The sequence below is a fragment of the Salmo salar genome, chromosome ssa07 (assembly GCF_905237065.1).
Source record: "Salmo salar chromosome ssa07, Ssal_v3.1, whole genome shotgun sequence".
NCBI classification, from domain to species: Eukaryota; Metazoa; Chordata; class Actinopteri; order Salmoniformes; family Salmonidae; genus Salmo; species Salmo salar.
The window spans coordinates 61,543,635-61,570,822 of NC_059448.1; the positions used below are offsets into that span (position 1 = coordinate 61,543,635).

The 27,188-nt window shown below is 44.0% G+C and overlaps 1 protein-coding gene across 1 annotated transcript in view; it reads right to left on the reverse strand.

The window, feature by feature from the left end:
* Positions 1–1,589: 1,589 nt before the first annotated feature.
* Positions 1,590–27,188, reverse strand: part of LOC106609815 (thyrotropin-releasing hormone-degrading ectoenzyme) — a 436,096-nt gene continuing 410,497 nt past the window's right edge. Inside the window, 6 exon segments of the mRNA XM_045722407.1 lie at positions 1,590–3,346; positions 9,921–10,002; positions 10,850–10,990; positions 18,427–18,594; positions 25,110–25,217; positions 26,923–27,020. Coding sequence (XP_045578363.1) covers positions 3,203–3,346; positions 9,921–10,002; positions 10,850–10,990; positions 18,427–18,594; positions 25,110–25,217; positions 26,923–27,020 — 741 coding nt within the window. The 3' untranslated portion in view covers positions 1,590–3,202.

The window sequence follows — 27,188 nt, forward strand, 5'->3', positions numbered from 1 at the left end:
CAAAACATTTCTGCAACATTGAAGGTCCCCAAAAACACAGCGGCCTCCACCATTCTTAGATGGAAGAAGTTTGGAACCACCAAGACTCTTCCTAGAGCTGGCCGTCCGGCCAAACTGAGCAATCGGGGGAGAAGGGCCTTAGTCAGGGAGGTGACCAAGAACATGATGGTCACTCTGATGGAGTTCCAGAGTTTCTCTGTGGAGATGGGAGAACCTTCCAGAAGGACAACCATCTCTGCAGAACTCCACCAATCCGGCATTTAAGGTAGAGTGGCCAGACGGAAGCAACTCCTCAGTAAAAGGCACATGACAGCCCACTTAGAGTTTGCCAAAAGGCCCCTAAAGGACTCTCAGACCATGAGAAACACATCAAGATTAACTCTTTGACCTGAATTCCAAGCATCACGTCTTGAGGAAACCTGGCACCATCCCTACGGTGAATCATGGTGGTGGCAGCATCATGCTGTGGGGATTATTTTCAGCAGCAGGGACTTGGAGACTAGTCGTGATCGAGTGAAAGATGAACTGAGAAAAGTACAAAGAGATCCTTGATGAAAACCTGCTCCTAAGCGCTCAAGACTTCAGACTGGGGCGAAGGTTGACCTTCCAACAGGACAACGACCCTAAGCACACAGCCAAGACAATGCAGGAGTGGCTTCGGGACAAGCCTCTGAATGTCCTTGAGTGAAAATAGCTGTGCAGCGACGCTCCCCATCCAACCTGACAGAGCTTGAGAGGATCTGCAGAGAAGAATGGGAGAAACTCCCCAAATACAGGTGTGACAGGCTTTTAGAGTCATACCCAAGAAGAATCCAGGCTGTAATCACTGCCAAATGTGCTTCAACAAAGTACTGAGTAAAGGGTCTGAATACTTATGTAAATGTTATATTTCCATTTTTATTTTTAATACATTTGCAAAAATGTATAATAAACAGTTTTTGCTGTGTATTTACGGGGTATTGTGTGTAGATTGATGAGAAAAGCCCTTACTTGAATCATTTTCAGAATAAGGCTGTAACGTAAGAAAATGTGGAAAAAGTAAAGGGGTCTGAATACTTTCCCGAATGCACTGTATTTCTAAATTAATTATACAGACTTCATTTTGGGAAAACAAATATGCCTTAATAATACTGGATTACATAGAGAAAGCATTATACTAATACATTCTACAAGGTGACAGAGTAAGGCAAGTACTGAATGACAAATAAACCTGCACGAATCATGAAAAATACATCTAAATATATTATCTTCATCTTTAATTTACCACTGTTTAAGGCCACTCGAAGCTCTGTTGTCCATTGCAGATTGTAGATCATGTATGACAATCAATACCTTTATGAATCTAGTTGATGATCTATAAAATATACTGTATGGCTTACTTCAGCAAGTAAAATGACCAACACTTTTCCTCACACTTTCCTTTTTGTTCCTTGAGAATTGGTCCATCAAGAGAAAATGGAAATGTAGTGGAGTCAGCTGCATAGCAAACACAAACTATCTGTCTCTGTCTCTCTCTCGCTCTGTATCTTTCTCTCTGTCTCTCGATCTCTCTGTCTCTCACAAATAATGACAGACACAGTCAGGCAGCGTTGCATTACTGTACAAAATAATTTATTTGTCAGCGTTAAAATCCCATTGCTGCTCTGCTCAAAACACAGAACAATATTGTCCCTCAATTAGAAAAAAAAGCTTTTTTTAATACATCAAAACACAACAAGAAAGGAAAAGATGGTGAAGGGCTGCAACTGTTTTCTTCTTGAGGTCTATAGTATCAAGGATTAGCCAAAGAGGATATAAATAGCACTGACTTTTACACAGAAAATAAGAGCAATGCACTCCCCAGTAAACCCAATGGGGATTTGCTCTACCAGCCAAGTGTCAACAGTAAAAACTCATTATTATGTTCTATTCTTCATGAAACGAGTCCACAGAGTATATCCAGCTAGCTGTTAGCATCGGCCTGTTAAGTTTACTGGGCTTTGCAGGGTAGCAACAAAACTAGTAATATCTGTCAGGAATATTGGTGCATATTTCCTCTGCGTTTGCTTAAACACGGTTTCTGAGTGAAACTTTTTATGAAGTAATTAGCGGCACATGAAAACCAAAGCATGGTGTTTGACCATAACAACGTAAGTTTCTACATGTCATCATTACTACACCATGGCTCACACAGGCTGTGTCCACTGGCTCTCAGTCCATCAGCAACGTGGACCATTTACACACTAAATATCAACCGCGACTCACAACAGTTTTATCTTCACTCAAACACCAAGACGGTATAATCCAAGGACACTCCAGTGCAATTAGCAAATATAAATTATGTTCTTAACGATAATCGATCAATAATCAATAGTGACTCTTTCGGGTTATGGGGAGTCACCTTGTTCCAGCTCCCAATCTGACTCCTGGCTTCTGCAGAGTCCCCCTGGCTTAATGTCATTTAGGGAAACCCTGTTGGATGAGGAAGGAGGATAAGTTATTATGGAACACATCAAGCACAACAATGAACATCACTTTAGCCGCCAGGTCCCCCGTCTAAATGTTCCAGACGTCACAAAGTCCACCTCAGTATGGCTCAAAAGAGAAGGTTAAGGTCCAAACCATTTAGGTACACATATTATTTTATTACGTTATAATTCTTATTTGCTTTTGTCCCAATCAAAATAATGATTGTCATCATTGAAAAAAATTATAATACTTGTGCTTGTCACAGTTGTATCATATTGCCGCCCGGTCCTCTTCCTGTGCCTCTTGTAGCTCGTTTGTCTTTCTCCTCATAGGCTACTAAGAGTTGACTGGAGGTTCAAAGGTCATTGAAAAGGTCACATGGGTCAGCTTAGTGGAAAACCAATCAGAGGAGGGGTGAAAACCATGCGTTGAAAAAGAAAACTGTCACTGGAGATGAATGCCACCATGCAATATTTATACCTAATCACATCCACCTTCGATGGTCGGTCAGAATGAGGTCATCTGAGCCAATCACATCGTCCGTCTTCACTGTTCCCTCTCTCTCCGGTTTGCCAGTGACTCTCTCATCAAGTTTTTGGGGGGAGGTGGGTAAATGTCTTATTTTGCAATTCAAATTAACATATTCATGTTGAAACAGTTTTTTTCTCATATTTTTTTTCTCCGCCCGATGTTGTTGGGTCTGTAATAGTTTCAGAGAGATACCATGCTTGGGCTGAACCCTGTTGGCTGTGTGTTAACCGTTGGGAGACTTCCTTAGCCACTGGAAGATCTGGCGTTCGTAGAGACTGTGCCATCTCACGTTGGCCTCCACGATCTCCACGGCCCGGGCCAACGCTGGCCCCGCTCCACCTCCACTGATCTGGATAAACTCCTTCAGCTGAAGAAGGTAACAGACAGACACAGAGTCAGGTACATGAGGGTAATCCAGGCAACAATCATCCAGCATACCTGTTGGAAAGGATACTGTGTGTATCTAGTGTCTAGGTACTCTAGACAGGTTTAAAGTGCCTTCTGGCACAGGGCAATAACTCAAACGTTAGACCCATCTTCATATAAAACAAAGCTGTAGGGGGGAAGAATTCACACCAGAGTTACGGGCACGTAAATGTAACTTTATTTCCTTTTCTCTCTGCGTGTATTCTGACCTTGAATTTATGCATTGGGGGAAAGGTACACGTTTGGGGTGGAGAGGAAAGAAACTAAGATGTGCTGGAGGTGTGTCTTCAGATACGCCGTATTCTGACCTCGACTTAATTCCCTCATAATTCCACCATCTTTAAACGCAAGGAAAACGATGAATAAGGTCGAACAACCTGTCGGTTCCAAGTGAGAAAAAAACCCAGCCACTTTATTCTGTAGCCCACATGTTATATCATTCCATCATGACATCATCGTTAATTGACCTCTCTTTATTCTGTATTCTGTAGCCCACATGTTATATCATTCCATCATGACATCATCGTTAATTGACCTCTCTTTATTCTGTATTCTGTAGCCTACATGTTATATCATTCCATCATGACATCATCGTTAATTGACCTCTCTTTATTCTGTATTCTGTAGCCTACATGTTATATCATTCCATCATGACATCATCGTTAATTGACCTCTCTTTATTCTGTCACGTCAGTGTGGTTGTTCCTGAGGGTCACTAGCAATAGTGGATCACATTAAACGGATTACAAGTTGTCCAATAATTTGGGACATGTAGCCTATTTGAATCATTATGGAATTGAACAACAGCAGGTTAAACCTGGAGCCTGGCATACCAGTTCCATGATTACTGAGGGTAGATTTATAGACTACTGTTCAACTCCTATTGTTCACTTTCCTGTAGTTTTTAGATTGACCAATGTATTTTATGCGTAAAGGCTCTCCAACCCTGTTTATGTTTGATTCATTTATACTTTCCTAACCCTAAATAATCTACAACATCTGATTATTTATACATTTACCAATTGGTGCTGGAAAGGAGAGGAACATGTGTGTATTCACAGTAGATGGTATTCTTCCATCCCTATTCTGAACCTGTTCTCTTCATATATATACATTCTGTCAAGAACATTCTAATTAAACGAGCACAGTATTTAAAGAGATAGCACCAGATAAATGTACTGAAAACCCTACTGAATGACAACTTCATGAGAAAATATTTTGGCCAGCATATGAGAGGATTTTCAGCTGTTGAATTAAATGTATTCAGTGCCCGCAAGGGAGCCACACCTGCAAAGTCAGTTAAGCACCTGCATATGGTAAGTCTGAATACCAACTACTGAGAAGTGCTTCAATCAAAAACATGGAAAAAAGGAATAGATCTTCACCTCCCGAGTGGCGCAGAGGTCTAAAGCATCACATTGCAGTGTGCTAGAGGCGTCACTACAGACACGGGTTCGATCCCAGGCTGTGTCGCAGCCAGCCGCGACTGGGAGACCAATGAGGCGGCAGAGAATTGGCCCAGCGTTGTCCGTGTAAGGGGAGGGTTTGGGTGGTCGGGATGTCCTTGTCCCATCGCGTTCTGTGGCGGGCTGGGTTGCATGCATGCTGACATGGTCGCCAGGTGTATGATGTTTCCTCCCACACATTGGTGCGGCTGGCTTCTGGGTTTAGCAGCGCAGTGTGTCAACAAGCGGCTTATCAGGGCTGTGTTTTGGAGGACGCGTGGCTCTCGACCTTCGCTTCTCCCTAGTCCGTACGGGAATTGGAGCGATGGGACAAGACTCTAACTACCAGTTGGAGAAAAGAAAGGTAAATAAAACGTAAATAAAGGAATAGATTTCCTACGTGTGAATCTGAGCCAAGCTGAATAGACAAACATGTCATTTGCTGTGAATTATTACATTGGAAGATAACAGAGACTCTTGTGGTCATTAGAGAATAAAATAATGTTTAAGGAAGAAGACAGAATATCTCTGGTCCAGAGAGGGCGGTGGCGGTCATGAAATGTTGTCAGCCGGTTACTGTCTCACGGAAACGGACGGCTCATTAACATCAACCGTTCAGCATCTCCATCTCCTATACAAGCAGCACACAAGCAGTTGATGCAGACCTTAGGAACATCTACATTTAAAAAAGTCTAATAAATCAACTGAATATACATCACAATAAATCCATTATTTTAAACAGGTCTTAAAGAAACATTTTGGTATGAAGAAACTGTATTTCAGAAGAACAGAATATGAGTTGACCTACTGTATGTTATCTGGCTATTCACCATGATATAGACTGTAGACTTGTTCATTCAGCTGACTAGATACTGTTTGTTATCTGGTTATGATATAGACTGTAGACTTGTTCATTCAGCTGACTAGATACTGTATGTTATCTGGCTATGATATAGACTGTAGACTTGTTCATTCAGCTGACTAGATACTGTATGTTATCTGGCTATGATATAGACTGTAGACTTGTTCATTCAGCTGACTAGATACTGTATGTTATCTGGCTATGATATAGACTGTACACTTGTTCATTCAGCTGACTAGATACTGTATATTATCTGGCTATTCACCATGATATAGACTGTAGGCTTGTTCATTCAGGAGACATTATTATATGATTTTATAGTAAGAAGAATATAATTGAACTTAGCTGAATAAAATAGAAAATATATTTTTCACATTCTGGAGCGAGATTGTGCACATGATGTTGAGCGTAGAAGTGTTCATTTGAAACAGGTCCTATATGCTAGATTTAGAGTTATTTGATAACTTTAGTTGTGAATGATACAAACCTTAGAATGTGTTAGAAATTAACACATTTATGGGCTGCATGATGTTACTATTGGCTATCGATGATTTGAAAAAGTCGCCAAAGAACCTTGCGCTCTTTTCCTTGCCTCTCGTCATTCTCATCAAGTGATCATACAGTGCATTCAGGCAGAACACGGCAGTTAACCCACTGTTCCTAGGCCGTCATTGTAAATAAGAATTTGTTCTTAACTGACTTGCCTAGTTAAATAAAGGTTAAATAATTTAAAAAAAGTGTTCAGACACCATGACTTTTTCCACATTTTGTTACGTTACAGCCTTATTCTAAAATTGATACAATCATTTATTTTCTCTCATCAATCTACACACAATACCCCATAATGAAAAAGCGAAAACAGGTTTATTGAAATTTTACTTATTTACATAAGTATTCATACCCTTTTTTATGAGACTAGAAATTGGTCAACCTTCAGATATTTCTACACCATCTGTGGTCAACTAAATTTATTGGACATGATTTGGAAAAGCACACACCTGTCTTTATAAGGTCCCACAGTTGACAGTGCATGTCAGAGCAAAAATCAAGACATGAGGTCGAAGGAATTGTCCGTAGAGCTCCGAGACAGGATTGTGTTGTAGGAAAGATCTGGGGAAGTGTACCAAAACATTTCTCCTTCATTCTTAAATGCAGAACCACCAATCAGGCCTTTATGGTAGTGGCCAAATGGAAGCCACTCCTCAGTAAAAGGTACATGACAGCCTGCTTGGAGTTTGCCAAAAGGCACCTAAAGACTCTCAGACCATGAGAAACAAGATTTTCTGGTCTGATGAAACCGAGATTGAACTCTTTGGCCTGAATGCCAAGTGTCACGTCTGGAGGAAACCTGGCACCATCCCTACGGTGAAGCATGGTGGTGGCAGCATCATGTTCTGACAGTGCATGTGGTGGCAGCATCATGCTGTGGGGATGTTTTTCAGCGGTAGGGACTAGGAGACTAGTCAGGATCTAGGGAAAGATGAACGGAGCAAAGTACAAAGAGATCCTTGATGAAAACCTGCTCCAGAGCGCTCATGACCTCAGACTGGGGCGAAGGTTGACCTTCCAACAGGACAACGACCCTAAGCACATAGTCAAGACAATGCAGGACTGGCTTCAGGCCAAGTTTCTGAATGTCCTTTAGTGGCCCAGCCAGATCCCGGACTTGAACCCAATCAAACATCTCTGGAGAGACCTGAAAATAGCTGTGCAGTGACGCTACCCATCCAACCTGACAGAGCTTTGTAGGATCTGCAGAGAAGAATGGGAGAAACTCCCCAAATACAGGTGTGCCAAGCTTGTAGCGTCATACCCAAGAAGACTCGAGGCTGTAATTGCTGCCAAAGGTGCTTCATCAAAGTACTGAGTAAAGGGTCTGAACACTTATTTTTGTAAATAATTCTACAAACCTGTTTTTGCTTTGTCATTATGGGGCATTGTGTGTAGCTTGACGGGAAAAAAACATTAAATACATTTAAAAATAAGTCTGTAACACAACAATGTGGAAAAATTCAAGGGGTCTGAATACTTTCCCAAATGCACTGTATTTTCACCCATCAGACTATTCTCAATTTAATCTTGTCTTTACTAATATGTAAAATTAGTTTAGACTTAGAATGGCCCATTATCAAATGGAACAGGAACAGGGGAAAGAGAAAAAATGGGCTCTCAAACTCTGTTCCTGCATCTACCCAGTACTCTGTATGCCGTGGACTCTCCTACCCTGTTCCTGCAGCTACCCAGTACTCTGTATGCTGTGGACCCTCCTACCCTGTTCCTGCATCTACCCAGTCCTCTGTATGCCATGGTCTCTCCAGCCCTGTTCCTGCATCTACCCAGTCCTCTGTATGCCATGGTCTCTCCTACCCTGTTCCTGCATCTACCCAGTACTCTGTATGCCATGGTCTCTCCAACCCTGTTCCTGCAGCTACTCAGTCCTCTGTATGCCATGGTCTCTCCAACCCTGTTCCTGCGTCTACCCAGTCCTCTGTATGCCGTGGTCTCTCCAGCATCTACCCAGTCCTCTGTATGCCGTGGACTCTCCTACCCTGTTCCTGCATCTACCCAGTCCTCTGTATGCCATGGTCTCTCTTACCCTGTTCCTGCATCTACTCAGTACTCTGTATGCCATGGTCTCTCCAGCCCTGTTCCTGCAGCTACCCAGTACTCTGTATACCGTGTTTTATCCTACCCTGTTCCTGCAGCTACCCAGTGCTCTATATGCCGTGGACTCTCCTACCCTGTTCCTGCATCTACCCAGTACTCTGTATGCCATGGTCTCTCCAACCCTGTTCCTGCAGCTACCTCGTCCTCTGTATACCATGGTCTCTCCAACCCTGTTCCTGCATCTACCCAGTACTCTGTATGCCATGGTCTCTCCAACCCTGTTCCTGCATCTACTCAGTACTCTGTATGCCATGGTCTCTTCTACCCTGTTCCTGCATCTACTCAGTACTCTGTATGCCATGGTCTCCCCTACCCTGTTCCTGCATCTACTCAGTACTCTGTATGCCATGGTCTCTCCAGCCCTGTTCCTGCAGCTACCCAGTACTCTGTATGCCATGGTCTCTCCAGCATCTACCCAGTACTCTGTATGCCGTGGACTGTCCTACCCTGTTCCTGCATCTACCCAGTACTCTGTATGCCATGGTCTCTCCAACCCTGTTCCTGCAGCTACTCAGAGCTTAATTTGAGAAACCAAGTGAAATCTGTTCGGGAACATCGACAGTAATATGTCTTCACAACAAAACATATTTCATTAAACTGTTGACAGCCCGTCTCTTTGCGTGCTGGAGAAAGGAATGAAGAAGAGAGAGGAGGAGATGGAAACGCACATTGGTGAGATATTCTGTAGCTAAAAGGTAATGTGTCAGCCCATTACTTATGAAAATATAAAAAATTACCTATTACTAGGCTATTCAAAATCAAATACAAATCCACTATAATTATAGGCAAACTCTAAATGTGCTTAATATAGGCGAGATCAATTATGTACCAAAGATAACTTAAAAACAAAAAAAAATTCTGCCGTGTGTAATATGCAGTAGGCTATGTATTGTATAACAGCACAATCATTATTTTAATTCATGTTTTTTTTCAGTTTTGGGCTCATATATAGGCCTACTGTATCCATAAGCTGTAATATGCAGACGGTGTTTTGAATTACTCCCAGACACAAAAACAAACAGGAAGATTCTTTGAAGTTCAGAACTTCAGAAAAGCTTTTTAGCCAATTAGCGACTGCAGAGAACAAATAACAAGAAACTCGTACAGTATAAGCATCCCTTTAAGGTTTAGGTCTCTTCTCTATGGTTCTGTCAGTGGGATTACTGGACTGGTACTGATGCCCCCTGATCAGTGAGAAAAACACTATTACTTCAAAAAAGACTATTACTTTGGGGTGAGAAATAAAGGTATGCTTTTAGAAAACGTTGGAATTTAATGTAGACTCTGTACCAGACTGTCTCCATCAAATCAATGTTAAGACAATTTAACAGAGCAGGACGGATTAGCAAATGTTAAATACCTGTAATAATCATACTGCTTTTTAAAATGACAAAATCCCCAAGTTGGCATATATTTAGATTTCTTTCACATTTTTAATAGTGTCATTTACAATGTACTTAAATGTAACATATCATACAATAAGCCATCTGCAGTTTGTTACTGAAGACTGGGATACCTGAGTGAACCTTAAATAAACTTACCTCATTCAGCTCTGTCTCTGTGTTCAGGAATTCAGTCACCCCACTGATTAGCTTAGAATTCATGAATAAGGCCTCCCCGTACCTAAACATGGAGAGCAGAGTGTTGTGAAGAAAGGCTTTTACAAACACGGTTGTTCTATTCAGGCTTTGCTGAACACCGTCCCAAAGAGCTCTGGGGAAGATCAACAATCAAAAACATAATTTTCATTCACTTCTACAGTATCTGGAATCTAGTTTGCATCAAGCATGTATCGTCTGAAACCACAACACAATAAATGTACTGATACTCTACAAAATCCACAAGCACAGTACTGCATATGAATTTGGTAACAAATGGTTAAATAGATTAACCAGAAGGCAAAATAAGCACTGAATTATTCAAACATATATGACATATAAGTAGAAATAATTTACTGTAAAATATATATGACATACATACTATGGCAGCACAGGAACACTATAATACATCACTATGGAAACACAGGAACACTATAACACATCACCATGGAAACACAGGAACACTATAATACATCACTATGGAAATGCAGGGACACTATAATACATTACTATGGAAACACAGGAACACTATAACACATCACAATGGAAACACAAGAACACTATAATACATCACTATGGAAACACAGGAACACTATAATACATCACTATGGAAACGCAGGAACACTATAATACATCACTATGGAAACACAGGAACACTATAATACATCACTATGGAAACACAGGAACACTATAATACATCACTATGGAAACACAGAAACACTATAATACATCACTACGGAAACACAGGAACATTAGTACACAAATCACACTACGGAAAACACAGGAACACTATAATACATCACTATGGCAACACAGGAACGTTAGTACACAAGTCGCACATATTACAGTCTCTGAGGCCTTGAATCTCTTACCGTGAATTCAAGATGTCCCATTTCTCCCTGAAGTACCTCCAGGCTAAGTGTCTTCCATGCGGGTTCCGTCCCACGTGGATGATGACATCGATGACATCTTGATCTGGGACCAAATCTGAGCTCAGAGAAAGATTCAGCAGCCTGGAGGATAAGAAGAAGAAGAAGAACTGTGAATAAAAGAGTGTATATTATTGTCCTCACACATCTGATGTGAGTACAAAAATGCAATAAGACATGGTCACCTCTTACTAAATTCAGAAGTTTAAAGTACCCTTTGGATGCTGTAGTCCAGCAGTAATCTGACTGAAACAGTCTTTGGGTGCTGTAATCCAGCAGTAATCTGATTGATGCAGTCTTTGGATGCTGTAGTCCAGCAGTAATCTGATCTGATACAGTCTTTGGGTAATGTAGTCCAGCAGTAATCTGACTGATAAAGTCTTTGGGTAATGTAGTCCAACAGTAATCTGACTGATAAAGTCTTTGGGTAATGTAGTCCAGCAGTAATCTGATTGATACAGTCTTCGGGTAATGTAGTCCAGCAGTAATCTGACTGATACAGTCTTTGGGTAATGTAGTCCAGCAGTAATCTGACTGATACAGTCTTTGGGTAATGTAGTCCAGCAGTAATCTGATTGATACAGCCTTTGGGTAATGTAGTCCAGCAGTAATCTGACTGATACAGTCTTTGGGTAATGTAGTCCAGCAGTAATCTGACTGATACAGTCTTTGGGTAATGTAGTCCAGCAGTAATCTGTTTGATACAGCCTAAAACAGACTCAGTCTAGAGGAGAACGTTGAAATAGAATCACATTAAGACAGACTCAGTCTGGAGGAGAACATTGAAATAGAAACACATTAAGACAGACTCAGTCTGGAGGAGAACGTTGAAATAGAAACACATTAAGACAGACTCAGTCTGGAGGAGAACGTTGAAATAGAAACACATTAAGACAGACTCAGTCTGGAGGAGAACGTTGAAATAGAAACACATTAAGACAGACTCAGTCTGGAGGAGAACGTTGAAATAGAATCACATTAAGACAGACTCAGTCTGGAGGAGAACATTGAAATAGAAACACATTAAGACAGACTCAGTCTGGAGGAGAACGTTGAAATAGAAACACATTAAGACAGACTCAGTCTAGAGGAGAACGTTGAAATAGAAACACATTAAGACAGACTCAGTCTGGAGGAGAACGTTGAAATAGAAACACATTAAGACAGACTCAGTCTGGAGGAGAACGTTGAAATAGAAACACATTAAGACAGACAGTCTGGAGGAGAACGTTGAAATAGAAACACATTAAGACAGACTCAGTCTGGAGGAGAACGTTGAAATAGAAACACATTAAGACAGACTCAGTCTGGAGGAGAACGTTGAAATAGAAACACATTAAGACAGACTCAGTCTGGAGGAGAACGTTGAAATAGAAACACATTAAGACAGACTCAGTCTGGAGGAGAACGTTGAAATAGAAACACATTAAGACAGACTCAGTCTGGAGGAGAACGTTGAAATAGAAACACATTAAGACAGACTCAGTCTGGAGGAGAACGTTTAAATAGAAACACATTAAGACAGACTCAGTCTGGAGGAGAATGTTGAAATAGAAACACATTAAAACAGACTCAGTCTAGAGGAGAATGTTTAAATTCAATGACCAAAAAGCCAGTTTTAATACTATGTATCAGCAGCCTCAGAAAGTATGAAGCTGATGAGACCGTATCAAATGTAGATGTAGCCGGTTATGCAAATGGGACGAAAATGTCAAGCAGGCAACAAAAATGATATTACAGAAAAAGACACCGCCACGGTATATACGTTTCCAATTTGCATTTCCATGCAGGGAGGGTAACCGCAGCACGTAGCTTCTCCAGGAACTCACAATTCTTTTGTTCTGATATATCTCCTGCTTCTCTTCACCATTTTACTCTGGGTTCTTGAAGTGATAGAATGATGAAGCTTTATACCTCAACCAACGGGCTTGTGCAACAGACTTCTAAACACCAAGACGTATTCAATCACTCAACATACTCTATGTGAGAGCTCCAGTCTTCAGTTGTAATCAATCTAATGCTTAGGGAACAGATACACTTCGATGTGTGAAACCACACAGCAAATAGGGAGACGGGTCTCCTGTATCCGTCTGGTCAGCCATTTGGGAGACGGGACTCCTGTACCCACCAGGTCAGCCGTTTGGGAGAGGGGACTCCTGTACCTGCCTGGTCAGCCATTTGGGAGATGGGTCTCCTGTACCCGCCTGGTCAGCCGTTTGGGAGATGGGACTCCTGTACCCGCCTGGTCAGCCGTTTGGGAGAGGGGACTCCTGTACCCGCCAGGTCAGCCGTTTTGGAGACGGGACTCCTGTACCCGCCTGGTCAGCCATTTGGGAGAGGGGTCTCCTGTACCCGCCTGGTCAGCCGTTTGGGAGATGGGACTCCTGTACCCGCCTGGTCAGCCGTTTGGGAGATGGGTTTCCTGTACCCGCCTGGTCAGCCGTTTGGGAGATGGGTTTCCTGTACCCGCCTGGTCAGCCGTTTGGGAGATGGGTCTCCTGTATCCAATTATCATTCTACTCTGTTTCCTGATCTCACAGCTATTATGTGTAAATAACACAGAACACACCCTGTGTAGATGGAACATTATGTTCCTGTTATTTTCTCAACACTGATTTTTGAGCACATGTTGCAACACCATCCACAAATCCCCAGCGGCTCACACACCGCTACAGCAGAACTACAGAAAATAAAATGGCCCCCCACACAGGAAATGATTTCATCCATGAGTCTTCTGGGAGTGCAAAAAGGTCACTGCCGGAGCTGTGTTGAGATTACCTCATTTTAGAGCAGGCTGAACATGGTCTATCAGGGAAGGTTTATCCAGCGCTGAGATCACATCATGCATTAATAAAAACATTGAGGAGAAGGATACAATTTAGTCCAAGGGTGCAGAGGAGACAGAAATCAATACTAAATGCAGGGCCCATCTATTCCAGCCCCAGAGCCTCAGAGCCTCAGAGCTGAGCGGGGTGCTGGAAGGCATATCCTGTCCAGTTTTCTTGTCTGTAGATGGAGTATCACTTACGTGCCTAAGATAACACCCTGCAAACACGCAAACAGGCACGGACACACACACACTGATCTAATCACGGACATGGGTTTTATTGTCAACCTTCAGTAGTGCATGCGGTGTGAAATTCAAGTGTGCCTTAAAGCCTTAAATCATTGATTCTGAGAGAGACTACATTCCTGCTTCTACTAAACAGGGAATAGGGTGCCATTTGTGACACAGCCTCGGTACATTGTAAAGTAAATGATTCACTCCATTCAATTAAGCCCCAAAGCTCCAGCAGCTTTATCCTCTGCTAGGTAGCTTCTTTCTGGTCCTGTGGTGCGTAACAGAGACATTCTTTTCCCCAGGTCTCACAGGGACAGGATCACAGCTGCTACACATGCTCTGCTTTTTATTCTGCCCTGTCTGGATTACAATGGTAGAGGGGTGAGAGGGCGCATTGGCAAGTGTCAAACACACTCACACACACACACACACGCACGAACGCATGCACACACACACACACACCACGCACGAATGCACACACACACACACACACACGTACATAAACACACACATATGTACATACACTCACACACACACACATGCACGAACGCATGCACACACACACACACACGCACGAACGCACGAATGCACACACACACACACACACACACACACACACACACACACACACACACACACACGCACACACACATAGTACATACACACACACACACACTATGCAGCACACACACGCACACACACACGCACACACACCATGCACACACGCACACACACATACACACACACGTACATACACACACATACGTACATACACACACATACGTACGTACACACACACACTGGTGACGGGGTGAGGTGGGTGCCTTGGCTGTTTATAGGCGTGTGGCATTTTAGCATTTTATTCAGCCTTGACACACATTAGGTGTGGGGTGAGGGGTGTGGGGTGTGGGGTAAGGGGTGTGGGGTGAGGGGTGTGGGGTGAGGTGTGGGGTGAGGGGTGAGGGGTGTGGGGTGAGGGGTGAGGGGTGTGGGGTGTGGGGTGTGGGGGTGTGGGGTGAGGGGTGTACCTTGGCACGTAGCACAAGCTCCTCCACCCCCCACACACTCCCCTAACTCCCCTCAGCCTAACTCCCCTCAGCCTAACCCCCTCAGCCTAACTCCCCTCAGCCTCACTCCCCTCAGCCTAACCCCCCTCAGCCTAATCCCCCTCAGCCTAACCCCCCTCAGCCTAACTCCCCTCAGCCTAACTCCCCTCAGCCTAACCCCCCTCAGCCTAACTCCCTCAGCCTAACTCCCCTCAGCCTAACTCCCCTCAGCCTAACCACCCTCAGCCTAACCCCCCTCAGCCTAACTCCCCTCAGCCTAACCCCCCTCAGCCTAACTCCCCTCAGCCTAACTCCCCTCAGCCTAACTCCCCTTAGCCTAACTCCCCTCAGCCTAACCCCCTCAGCCTAACTCCCCTCAGCCTAACCCCCTCAGCCTAACTCCCCTCAGCCTAACTCCCCTCAGCCTAACTCCCCTCAGCCTAACCCCTCTCAGCCTAACCCCCCTCAGCCTAACTCCCCTCAGCCGTGCCAATACCCTTCCGCAGGATAGCGGCTCATACTAATTAGCTGTAGAGCTTGTTGGTGTGTCTCCTGCCTTCTGTCTCCCTGGCCTGTCTGGCACCATGTGTCCACATTCTCTACTCTCTGTTCCACAGCCTGCGAACTAATGCCCCTTGTTCTCCTCTCTGAAACACACAGTTATGGTAATAAGGATTCTGGGTATTATCACTGTTGTATTGCTGTTTTCTCTCCAGGCATCTTCATTAGCCCCAGATGACACAAGTTGCCAGGAGAAGATACTGAGAGAGACACATTTAGTAAATGTGTTTTTAAACCACGGATAATAGCTGTTATTTGACAGCCAGATAATTCCTATGATCAGATTTAGCATTGTTGTCAAGTGGCAGGCGATCATCTGGTTTATTTCTGATAAATTAGTGATTGATCACTGAGACCTGCAGGGATCATAAACCATCAATTATACTCTCATCGCCCTGACAACCACTTTACATACTAACTACCCTGCTTCCTGAAAAACCATTTGTCACTCTTACTGCAATCCCCTCTCTGGTGTCTATACAGCTGGCCCCTGTCATGCTTACTGCAATCCTCTCTCTGGTGTCTATACAGCTGGCCCCTGTCATGCTTACTGCAATCCTCTCTCTGGTGTCTATACAGCTGGCACCTGTCATTCTTACTGCAATCCTCTCTCTGGTGTCTATACAGCTGGCCCCTGTCATCCTTACTGCAATCCCCTCTCTGGTGTCTATACAGCTGGACCCTGTCATGCTTACTGCAATCCCCTCTCTGGTGTCTATACAGCTGGCCCCTGTCATGCTTACTGCAATCCTTTCTCTGGTGTCCATACAGCTGGCCCCTGTCATGCTTACTGCAATCCTCTCTCTGGTGTCTATACAGCTGGCCCCTGTCATGCTTACTGCAATCCCCTCTCTGGTGTCTATACAGCTGGCCCCTGTCATGCTTACTGCAATCCCCTCTCTGGTGTCTATACAGCTGGACCCTGTCATGCTTACTGCAATCCTCTCTCTGGTGTCTATACAGCTGGACCCTGTCATGCTTACTGCAATCCCCTCTCTGGTGTCTATACAGCTGGCCCCTGTCATGCTTACTGCAATCCCCTCTCTGGTGTCTATACAGCTGGCCCCTGTCATGCTTACTGCAATCCCCTCTCTGGTGTCTATACAGCTGGACCCTGTCATGCTTACTGCAATCCCCTCTCTGGTGTCTATACAGCTGGCCCCTGTCATGCTTACTGCAATCCCCTCTCTGGTGTCTATACAGCTGGACCCTGTCATGCTTACTGCAATCCCCTCTCTGGTGTCTATACAGCTGGCCCCTGTCATGCTTACTGCAATCCCCTCTCTGGTGTCTATACAGCTGGCCCCTGTCATGCTTACTGCAATCCCCTCTCTGGTGTCTATACAGCTGGACCCTGTCATGCTTACTGCAATCCCCTCTCTGGTGTCCATACAGCTGGCCCCTGTCATGCTTACTGCAATCCCCTCTCTGGTGTCTATACAGCTGGCCCCTGTCATGCTTACTGCAATCCCCTCTCTGGTGTCTATACAGCTGGACCCTGTCATGCTTACTGCAATCCCCTCTCTGGTGTCTATACAGCTGGACCCTGTCATGCTTACTGCAATCCCGTGTCTATACAGCTGGACCCCGGCCCCTATAGGGGACACTAGAGGTTTTTACTGTGTGTGAGAGGGCCTTGTTCAGTGTGCTCAGACAAACCTGGGTACCAATATGATGTGTCCATACTAGCATACCCCTTTGAATGCTCAATACATTAATTCTGAAGTTCTATGCTAGTGTAGACAGAGGACTAGATAAACAAAGCAAGGGTTATGTATGTTTCAGATTGACTCGCTTCAAATCAGAAATGGCCTGTCCTTCCACATCTCATACCTGTAACTAGCTTGGTGAGGCTTCCTGGTGAGGTCTTCAATCTGGATACATTGGAAAGTCAATGTCTACATTACGGTATTGTAGTTCCCAGTATTAACCTGTATTACAGGTCATATCCTACAGTACAGTATTCTAGTTCCCAGTATTAACCTGTATTACAGGTCATATCCTACAGTACAGTATTCTAGTTCCCAGTATTAACCTGTATTACAGGTCATATCCTACAGTACAGTATTCTAGTTCCCAGTATTAACCTGTATTACAGGTCATATCCTACAGTACAGTATTCTAGTTCCCAGTATTAACCTGTATTACAGGTCATATCCTACAGTACAGTATTCTAGTTCCCAGTATTAACCTGTATTACAGGTCATATCCTACAGTACAGTATTCTAGTTCCCAGTATTAACCTGTATTAAAGGTCAAAGCCTACGGTACATAGTACTATAAACGTGTTCTCATGCATCCTGTTTGCAAGAAGGCACTAACGTAATACTGCAAAATATTTGGCAGAGAAATGTACTTTATGTCCTGAATACAAATGGTGGTGGCTGCATCATATTATGGGTATGCTTGTCATCGGCAAGGATTAGGGACTTTTTAGGATAAAAATAAATGGATCAGGACCTAACATAAGGACAACAAGAGTATGCTATTCTGTTCTTCTGAAGTAGACTACATTTTCTTCTTATCATGCTCCTTTAGACCTGTTTAAAATAAATCATGGATTTATTGTGGTGGTGAAGGCTATATTACATGGATTTATTAGACTTTTTGAATTGTAGATGTTCCAAAGGTCTGCATCAGTGGCTTGTAGGCGATGCGTGGAAGCCAGGAGATGCTAAATGTGGTTGACTCACCAGATGAGCACAAAGCTGTTGTGAAATTTCATGTGATGGATCAATAAAGTTATTTAATATTGACTCACCGGTTGAGCAGAAAGCTCTTTCCTTGTGAAGGAACAATACAGTTATGTTTCCCTGTGAGGGAACAATAAAGTTCTGTTACAAATGACTCACCGGTTGAGAAGGAAGCCATTGTCGCTGCAGGTGAGAGCCTCCAGGAGAACCTTCTTCTCTGAGATGGCTGTTGTGGAGTGGAACTTCATCCAGATAAACTCCCACACGTCCTCATCCATCAGAGACACGCCTGTACAGTACACTATGTCACGCACGTTGGGAGGGATCCTGCAGGGAAGAATACACACACACACACACACACACACACACACACACACACACACACACACACACACACACACACACACACACACACACACACACACACATACACCACACACACACACACACACACACACACACACACACACACACACACACACACACACACACACACACACACACACACACACACACACACACACACACACACACACACACACACACACACACACACACACACACACACACACACACACACACACACACACACACACACACACACACACACACACACACACACACACACACACACACACACACACACACACACACACACACACACACACACACACACACAAACCAATTACATTACCAATTTCACTCTCATTTAAACTACTACAATAATATTAGTATTCAGTATTTCCTGCTGTTTGTGTCAGTTGGCTTCTTTTCAGGTCTTCCTCACGTAATCATTTTTAACCTCAAAGGATTTTACCCTGATTAAACAAAGGTTAACAAATCAATACCAAGCGGACCAGAATCCTCAGAGAAGATAAAGAGATTGGCTATCAGCGTTGTGTAAACAGACGAAACAGAGCGTATATTTGCTTGGAACAGAGCCCTTGTTTGTGGAGTTGTTTTGCTTCCATTTTGACACATCAGCTGTTTCTCCCGTTCACATCTCAGTGAGGCACAATAATGTTCTCGACTACACCAGAGACATGGCCTGCTTTTTAACAATGGGATAACATGCCCCATCTCCATATAGTGTGTCTATAGTTTACTCACATTGTAAAAAACAACAAAATGAAAGGGTTTAGAAATTCACTGTGTTGCGTCAATGACGATGTTCATGTTAAAATGTCCTGGGGGTGTTGTGAGTTGAGCCAGGCACAATTACCTTTGTTTTCAACCGATAAATCGTTTTAGATGCTCCATTTATGAAAACGGCATCGGCGTGTCAGACCAATGCGTTTGTCTCAGCTCAAAGTACCCAGAAATAATATGACTGTGTTTGTGTGACGTTGTAAGATCAGCCGCACGCTTTAACCAATCAGGTCGTCTGAATCCTGAACCTGATTGTTAAGGATTGTCTCCTTCTATAACATGTTAAACATCATGGATGACTGCATGTTTTGTCAATATGTTAAAAGGTTGTTTGTTGAAACGTTACATTCACAGGTCCTCTCCCTATGATGTTGTACAGCGATAGTGTAAACCCAAAGTCATACAGAGCAGACATGTCATGCACCACCGTTAACTTAACGGTCCTTAAGTATCTTGTCCATCCTGAATTCCAAGCCTAAAATGTGGTTCCTATTATAATGGCTGGACTGGGGATTGAACGGGAAACTTCTAGCTGTTGCTCAGGCTGTAGTAAAAAACAGAAAATCCATAATGATGTGTCATGGGATGAGGTTGGGCTTTTCATGCACTATATTTCTACAATAGATTGAGAGCATGACATTTTGGGCTCTCGAGAGGAATCAAGGCTTTGGAGAAAGTTTACTATAGCAAGACCTTACTGAGCAAAACACTTCTGCTGACTGGGTCCATGGCACACAGGGGGTTTGGGAGAGCCTCAGGAGTCTAAACTCTAGCATAGTTTCCCCAACGCAATCTTGTGGAAAAATGCAGCTTGTAGAAAAAGCCCCAAAAAATCCTGAATATACCTAGTGTGTGGTCAAAGTGTGATAGAGACATAATGACTGAAGACACAGAATACTGCTCTCTCTGCATGCAGTCTCTCACAACGATGACGGAAATAATGAACTTTCTAGGCCACGATGTTTCCTAATATTAACATTCAGTCTTTCATTCAGACTCTACAAATCAAGGATGATGTAGTGATGGTATAACAGAGACAGAGAGAGCAGACCACCAGATCATAAGCTCAACTGACAGCTCTCCCTGGCACAATTGCTACTGTAGGTTAAATCACTGTAGGTTAAATCACTGTAGGTTAAATCACTGCAGGTTATATCACTGCAGGTTAAATCACTGTAGGTTAAATCACTGCAGGTTAAATCACTGTAGGTTAAATCACTGTAGGTTAAATCACTGCAGGTTATCACTGTAGGTTAAATCACTCAGGTTAAATCACTGTAGGTTAAATCACTCAGGTTAAATCACTGTTGGTTAAATCACTCAGGTTAAATCACTGTAGGTTAAATCACTGCAGGTCAAATCACTGTAGGTTAAATCACTCAGGTTAAATCACTCAGGTTAAATCACTCAGGTTAAATCACTGCAGGTTAAATCACTGTAGGTTAAATCACTGTAGGTTAAATCACTCAGGTTAAATCACTGCAGGTTAAATCACTGCAGGTTAAATCACTGCAGGTTAAATCACTGCAGGTTAAATCACTGTAGGTTAAATCACTGCAGGTTAAATCACTGAAGGTTAAATCACTGCAGGTTAAATCACTGCAGGTTAAATCACTCAGGTTAAATCACTGCAGGTTAAATCACTCAGGTTAAATCACTGCAGGTTAAATCACTGCAGGTTAAATCACTGCAGGTTAAATCACTGCAGGTTAAATCACCCAGGTTAAATCACTCAGGTTAAATCACTCAGGTTAAATCACTGTAGGTTAAATCACTGCAGGTTAAATCACTGCAGGTTAAATCACTCAGGTTAAATCACTGCAGGTTAAATCACTCAGGTTAAATCACTGCAGGTTAAATCACTCAGGTTAAATCACTGCAGGTTAAATCACTACAGGTTAAATCACTGCAGGTTAAATCACTGTAGGTTAAATCACTGTAGGTTAAATCACTCAGGTTAAATCACTCAGGTTAAATCACTCAGGTTAAATCACTGTAGGTTAAATCACTCAGGTTAAATCACTGCAGGTTAAATCACTCAGGTTAAATCACTCAGGTTAAATCACTGCAGGTTAAATCACTGCAGGTTAAATCACTGCAGGTTAAATCACTCAGGTTAAATCACTCAGGTTAAATCACTCAGGTTAAATCACTGTAGGTTAAATCACTCAGGTTAAATCACTGCAGGTTAAATCATTGCAGGTTAAATCACTGCAGGTTAAATCACTGCAGGTTAAATCACTACAGGTTAAATCACTGCAGGATAAATCACTGCAGGTTAAATCACTGCAGGTTAAATCACTGCAGGTTAAATCACTGCAGGTTACACTTTAGGAAACCAAGTGTCAGTGTTTTTACAGTTAAAGTTCTTCTCAAGGTGACTCTATCTATCTATCTATCTATCTATCTATCTATCTATCTATCTATCTATCTATCTATCTATCTATCTATCTATCTATCTATCTATCTATCTGTCTGTCTGTCTGTCTGTCTGTCTGTCTGTCTGTCTGTCTGTCTGTCTGTCTGTCTGTCTGTCTGTCTGTCTGTCTGTCTGTCTGTCTGTCTGTCTGTCTGTCTGTCTGTCTGTATCTCTCTCTCTGTATCTCTCTCTCTGTATCTCTCTCTCTGTATCTCTCTCTCTGTATCTGTCTCTCTGTATCTGTCTGTCTGTATCTGTCTGTCTGTCTGTCTGTCTGTCTGTCTGTCTGTCTGTCTGTCTGTCTGTCTGTCTGTCTGTCTGTCTGTCTGTCTGTCTGTCTGTCTGTCTGTCTGTCTGTCTGTCTGTCTGTCTGTCTGTCTGTCTGTCTGTCTCCTCTTTATAGATGGAGATAGTGTAAGGATGGTACAGGAAGATGTGGGCCACAGCAGGTATGAGGGTTCCACATTAACGCTGCTGAGCTCAGCCGTCACACATTACTACCTTGATCATAAAGCCATGTGACGAGGGCAGTGGGGTTTTATGAAGTGCTTATGCTTTAAGATGGGGAGTTTTGACTTGGCCTGCATACCAAATGGCACCCTATTCCCCTATGAGTCCTGGTCAAAAGTAGTGCACTATAATATGAGCCCTGGTCAAAAGTAGTGCACTATAAAGGGAATAGGGTGCCCTTTGGGAGCATGGAGTTTTTTATGTACAGTAACAGAGGCTACGGGGCCTATAGAGAGATAAAGCCAGTCTGGTTCCAACCTTTCACCACCATGTTTTGGGGCTCCCGAGGGGCGCAGCAGTCTAAGGCACTGCATCTCAGTGCTAGAGGCGTCATTAGAGACCCTGGTTCGATTCCAGGCTGTATCACAACCGGCCGTGATCGGGTTAGGGTTTGACCGGGGTAGGCCGTCATTGTAAAATAAGAATTTGTTCTTAACTGACTTGTCTAGTTAAATAAAGGTTAAATAAAAAATGTTAGAAGTCAACACAGGCCAATTCTCACATCGGCAGATGTTCAACCTAGTCAGCTCAGGGATTCAAACCAGCGACATTTTGGTTACTGGCCCAACGCTCTTAAGCACTAGATACTGTATCTTCATTATGTCCTATCTTAGTTTATTCTGTATTATTCTGACGGAAGACACAGAGAACCAATCAGACCCTGGATCATCAGACAGTGTTCCTGAAGGAAGACACAGAGAACCAATCAGACCCTGGATCATTAGACAGTGTTCCTGAAGGAAGACACAGAGAACCAATCAGACCCTGGATCATCAGACAGTGTTCCTGAAGGAAGACACAGAGAACCAATCAGACCCTGGATCATTAGACAGTGTTCCTGAAGGAAGACACAGAGAACCAATCAGACCCTGGATCATTAGACAGTGTTCCTGAAGGAAGACACAGAGAACCAATCAGACCCTGGATCATTAGACAGTGTTCCTGAAGGAAGACACAGAGAACCAATCAGACCCTGGAGTCTTGCTGAAAGGAGAGTGGGCTTGCAGGGCAGAATGAGGGATCTTTGTATCATAGCGGAGATGAAGAGAGTGTTGTTATCAACACGTCTGTGTAGAGGTGGGGGGCCATTGTTGTGGATTTTGTTATTTGTGTTGCCGAGAGCAACAGGTGGAGGGTTTAGACAAGGGATAGATTCTGTTTCCATGGACACTTGGCGTTTGAAACATCGATATTGGCAAGGTTGTCCAACGTGCCGTATTGATCAGAACTCAAATCTATGTCAGGCCCACTGGGATTCAACAATGGGACATTCTGCTCTGTAAAAAGGAGCTATAAAACGGAGTGTGACTTTTAGATTCTTTCAGATGAAGAGAGGAGAGCTGCTTGGTGATATATAAAGAGGAGAGAGGAGAGCTGCTTGGTGATATATAAAGAGGAGAGAGGAGAGCTGCTTGGTGATATATAAAGAGGAGAGAGGAGAGCTGCTTGGTGATATATAAAGAGGAGAGAGGAGAGCTGCTTGGTGATATATAAAGAGGAGAGAGGAGAGCTGCTTGGTGATATATAAAGAGGAGAGAGGAGAGCTGCTTGGTGATATGTAAAGAGGAGAGAGGAGAGCTGCTTGGTGATATATAAAGAGGAGAGAGGAGAGCTGCTTGGTGATATATAAAGAGGAGAGGAGAGGTGCTTGGTGATATATAAAGAGGAGAGAGGAGAGCTGCTTGGTGATATATAAAGAGGAGAGAGGAGAACTGCTTGGTGATATATAAAGAGGAGAGAGGAGAGCTGCTTGGTGATATATAAAGAGGAGAGAGGAGAGCTGCTTGCTGATATATAAAGAGGAGAGGTGTCTTGTTGGAAATAAGGCAGAATGATACATGTAAGCTTCCACTATCTCATCCAGTGACGTTTAGTGGCTTGTCTCTCACCCTTTTTAATGAAAATTACCTTTAAACTAGACTAAACATTCTGTTCCCTTGTGGTCCACACAGTGGGTGGAAATCTCTCTAAATGATAAGGAGCTTTCAGACCAGTGTCTTCCAAGTGAATCTGTCCTCCTACTATGTACAGTATATGTAAATTCAACATGTGGTCCACTGTGGGCCCAGCACGACACCCGCTCTCTGTCTCTATGGACCAATCTGAAAGAGGACCCTACTCCCTATACAGTAGTGCACTGATTTAATAAGGATCTCACCTTTTTGTTTTCAATTTTCGCCTAAAATGACATACCCAAATCTAACTGTCTATAGCTCAGGACCTGAAACAAGGATATGCATATTCTTGATACCATTTGAAAGGAAACACTTTGAAGTTTGTGGAAATGTAGAATTCATCTAGGAGAATATAGCACATTAGATCTGGTAAAAGATTTTAAAAAACAAATTGTACCATAATCTTTGAAATGCAAGAGAAAGGCCATAATGTAGTTTAGATTGTGTATGTGCAAAGTTTTAGACTGATCCAATGAACCATTGCATATCTGTTCAAAATGTTGTATTAAGACTGCCCAAATGTGCCTAATTGGTTAATTAATACATTTTCAAGTTCATAATTGTGCACTCTCCTCAAACAATAGCATGGTATTATTTCACTGTAATAGCTACTGTAAATTGGGCAGTGCAGTTAGATTAACAAGAATTTAAGCTTTCTGCCCATATTAGATATGTCTATGTCCTGGGATCTTTTTTTTGTTACATACAATCTCATGCTAATCACATTAGCCTACGTTAGCTCAACCGTCCCACGGGGGCGGGGATAAGCCAGAACCACTGGGTGCCATTTAGGATGCTGTCTACTGTACCTGTTCTTGTTGCTGGAGATCCAATCAGAGATGAGTGACACGGCTTGGCGGTGACAGTGCTTGTTCCCAAAACTACAAGCCAGCATGATCACCTCTCTCTGCAGCTCTCTGTCCATGAGACAGTGGGAGGGAGGGAGGGAGGGAGGGAGGGAGGGAGGGAGGGAGGGGGGAGGGAGGGAGGGAGGAGGGAGGGAGGGAGAGAGAGGAGAGAGAGAGGGGAGGGAGAGAGAAGAGAGGGAGAGAGGTGGAAGAGGGTCAGGTGGTGAGAGGTACAGAAACAAAAAAGGGGGAGGGAGGGAGGGAATGAGAGAGGGAGAGAGGGAGGGGGAGAGAGAGAGGAAGGGAAAAAGAAGAGGGAAGGAGAGACAGAAGCAGATAGAGAGAGAGAAGGGAAGGATGGACAGAAGGAGGGAGAGAGCGAGAGAAGGGAAGGAGGGACAGAAGGAGGGAGAGAGCGAGAGAAGGGAAGGAGGGACAAAAGGAGGGAGAGAGAGAGAGAAGGGAAGGAGGGACAGAAGGAGGGAGAGAGAGAGAGAAGGGAAGGAGGGACAGAAGGAGGGAGAGAGAGAGAGAAGGGAAGGAGGGACAGAAGGAGGGAGTGAGAGAGAAGGGAAAGAAGGAGGGAGAGAGCGAGAGAAGGGAAGGAGGGACAGAAGGAGAGAGAGAGAGAGAGAGAAGGAGGGACAGAAGGAGGGAGAGAGAGAGAGAAGGGAAGGAGGGACAGAAGGAGGGAGAGAGCGAGAGAAGGGAAGGAGGGACAGAAGGAGGGAGAGAGAGAGAGAGAGAAGGGAAGGAGGGACAGAAGGAGGGAGAGAGAGAGAGAAGGGAAGGAGGGACAGAAGGAGGGAGAGAGCGAGAGAAGGGAAGGAGGGACAGAAGGAGGGAGAGAGAGAGAGAAGGGAAGGAGGGACAGAAGGAGGGAGAGAGAGAAGGGAAGGAGGAACAGGAGGAGGGAGAGAGCGAGAGAAGGGAAGGAGGGACAGAAGGAGGGAGAGAGCGAGAGAAGGGAAGGAGGGACAGAAGGAGGGAGAGAGAGAGAGAAGGGAAGGAGGGACAGGAGGAGGGAGAGAGCGAGAGAAGGGAAGGAGGGACAGAAGGAGAGAGAGAGAGAAGGGAACGAGGGACAGAAGGAGGGAGAGAGAGAGAGAAGGGAAGGAGGGACAGAAGGAGGGAGAGAGAGAGAGAGAGAAGGGAAGGAGGGACAGAAGGAGAGAGAGAGAGAAGGGAACGAGGGACAGAAGGAGGGAGAGAGAGAGAGAAGGGAAGGAGGGACAGAAGGAGGGAGAGAGAGAGAGAAGGGAAGGAGGGACAGGAGGAGGGAGAGAGAGAGAGAAGGGAAGGAGGGACAGAAGGAGAGAGAGAGAGAGAGAAGGGAACGAGGGACAGAAGGAGGGAGAGAGAGAGAGAAGGGAAGGAGGGACAGAAGGAGGGAGAGAGAGAGAAGGGAAGGAGGGACAGAAGGAGGGAGAGAGAGAGAGAAGGGAAGGAGGGACAGAAGGAGGGAGAGAGAGAGAGAAGGGAAGGAGGGACAGAAGGAGGGAGAGAGAGAGAGAAGGGAAGGAGGGACAGAAGGAGGGAGAGAGAGAGAGAAGGGAAGGAGGGACAGAAGGAGGGAGAGAGAGAGAGAAGGGAAGGAGGGACAGAAGGAGGGAGAGAGAGAGAGAAGGGAAGGAGGGACAGAAGGAGGGAGAGAGAGAGAGAAGGGAAGGAGGGACAGAAGGAGAGACTACAGTTAAATGATCTGCTTGTGGGTCAAGACAACATCCCAACCCAGCCACTTGTTGTGTGACAGGTGACTGTATGCATCACATACTCAGTCTGGTAGGAGGCCTGTATGATGGAGCCTTCTGTGAGAGCCAAGGGCCAGCCCATCTTGTGGTACTTTGAGGCCACTTGCTTCAGCACGTAGTCCTGTTGGGGAGGAAGTAGAAAGCAACAAGCCAACAGTAGATAGATGTTGTTAGTCAGACCTGAAAATAAACATGTCAGTAGTTGGCAAATGACACTATTTTTAGCGGAGGAGGAATTGAAAATCCCAGAAAATAAACAGCAAGAGGGGTCGGATCCTGGTGGCCGAAG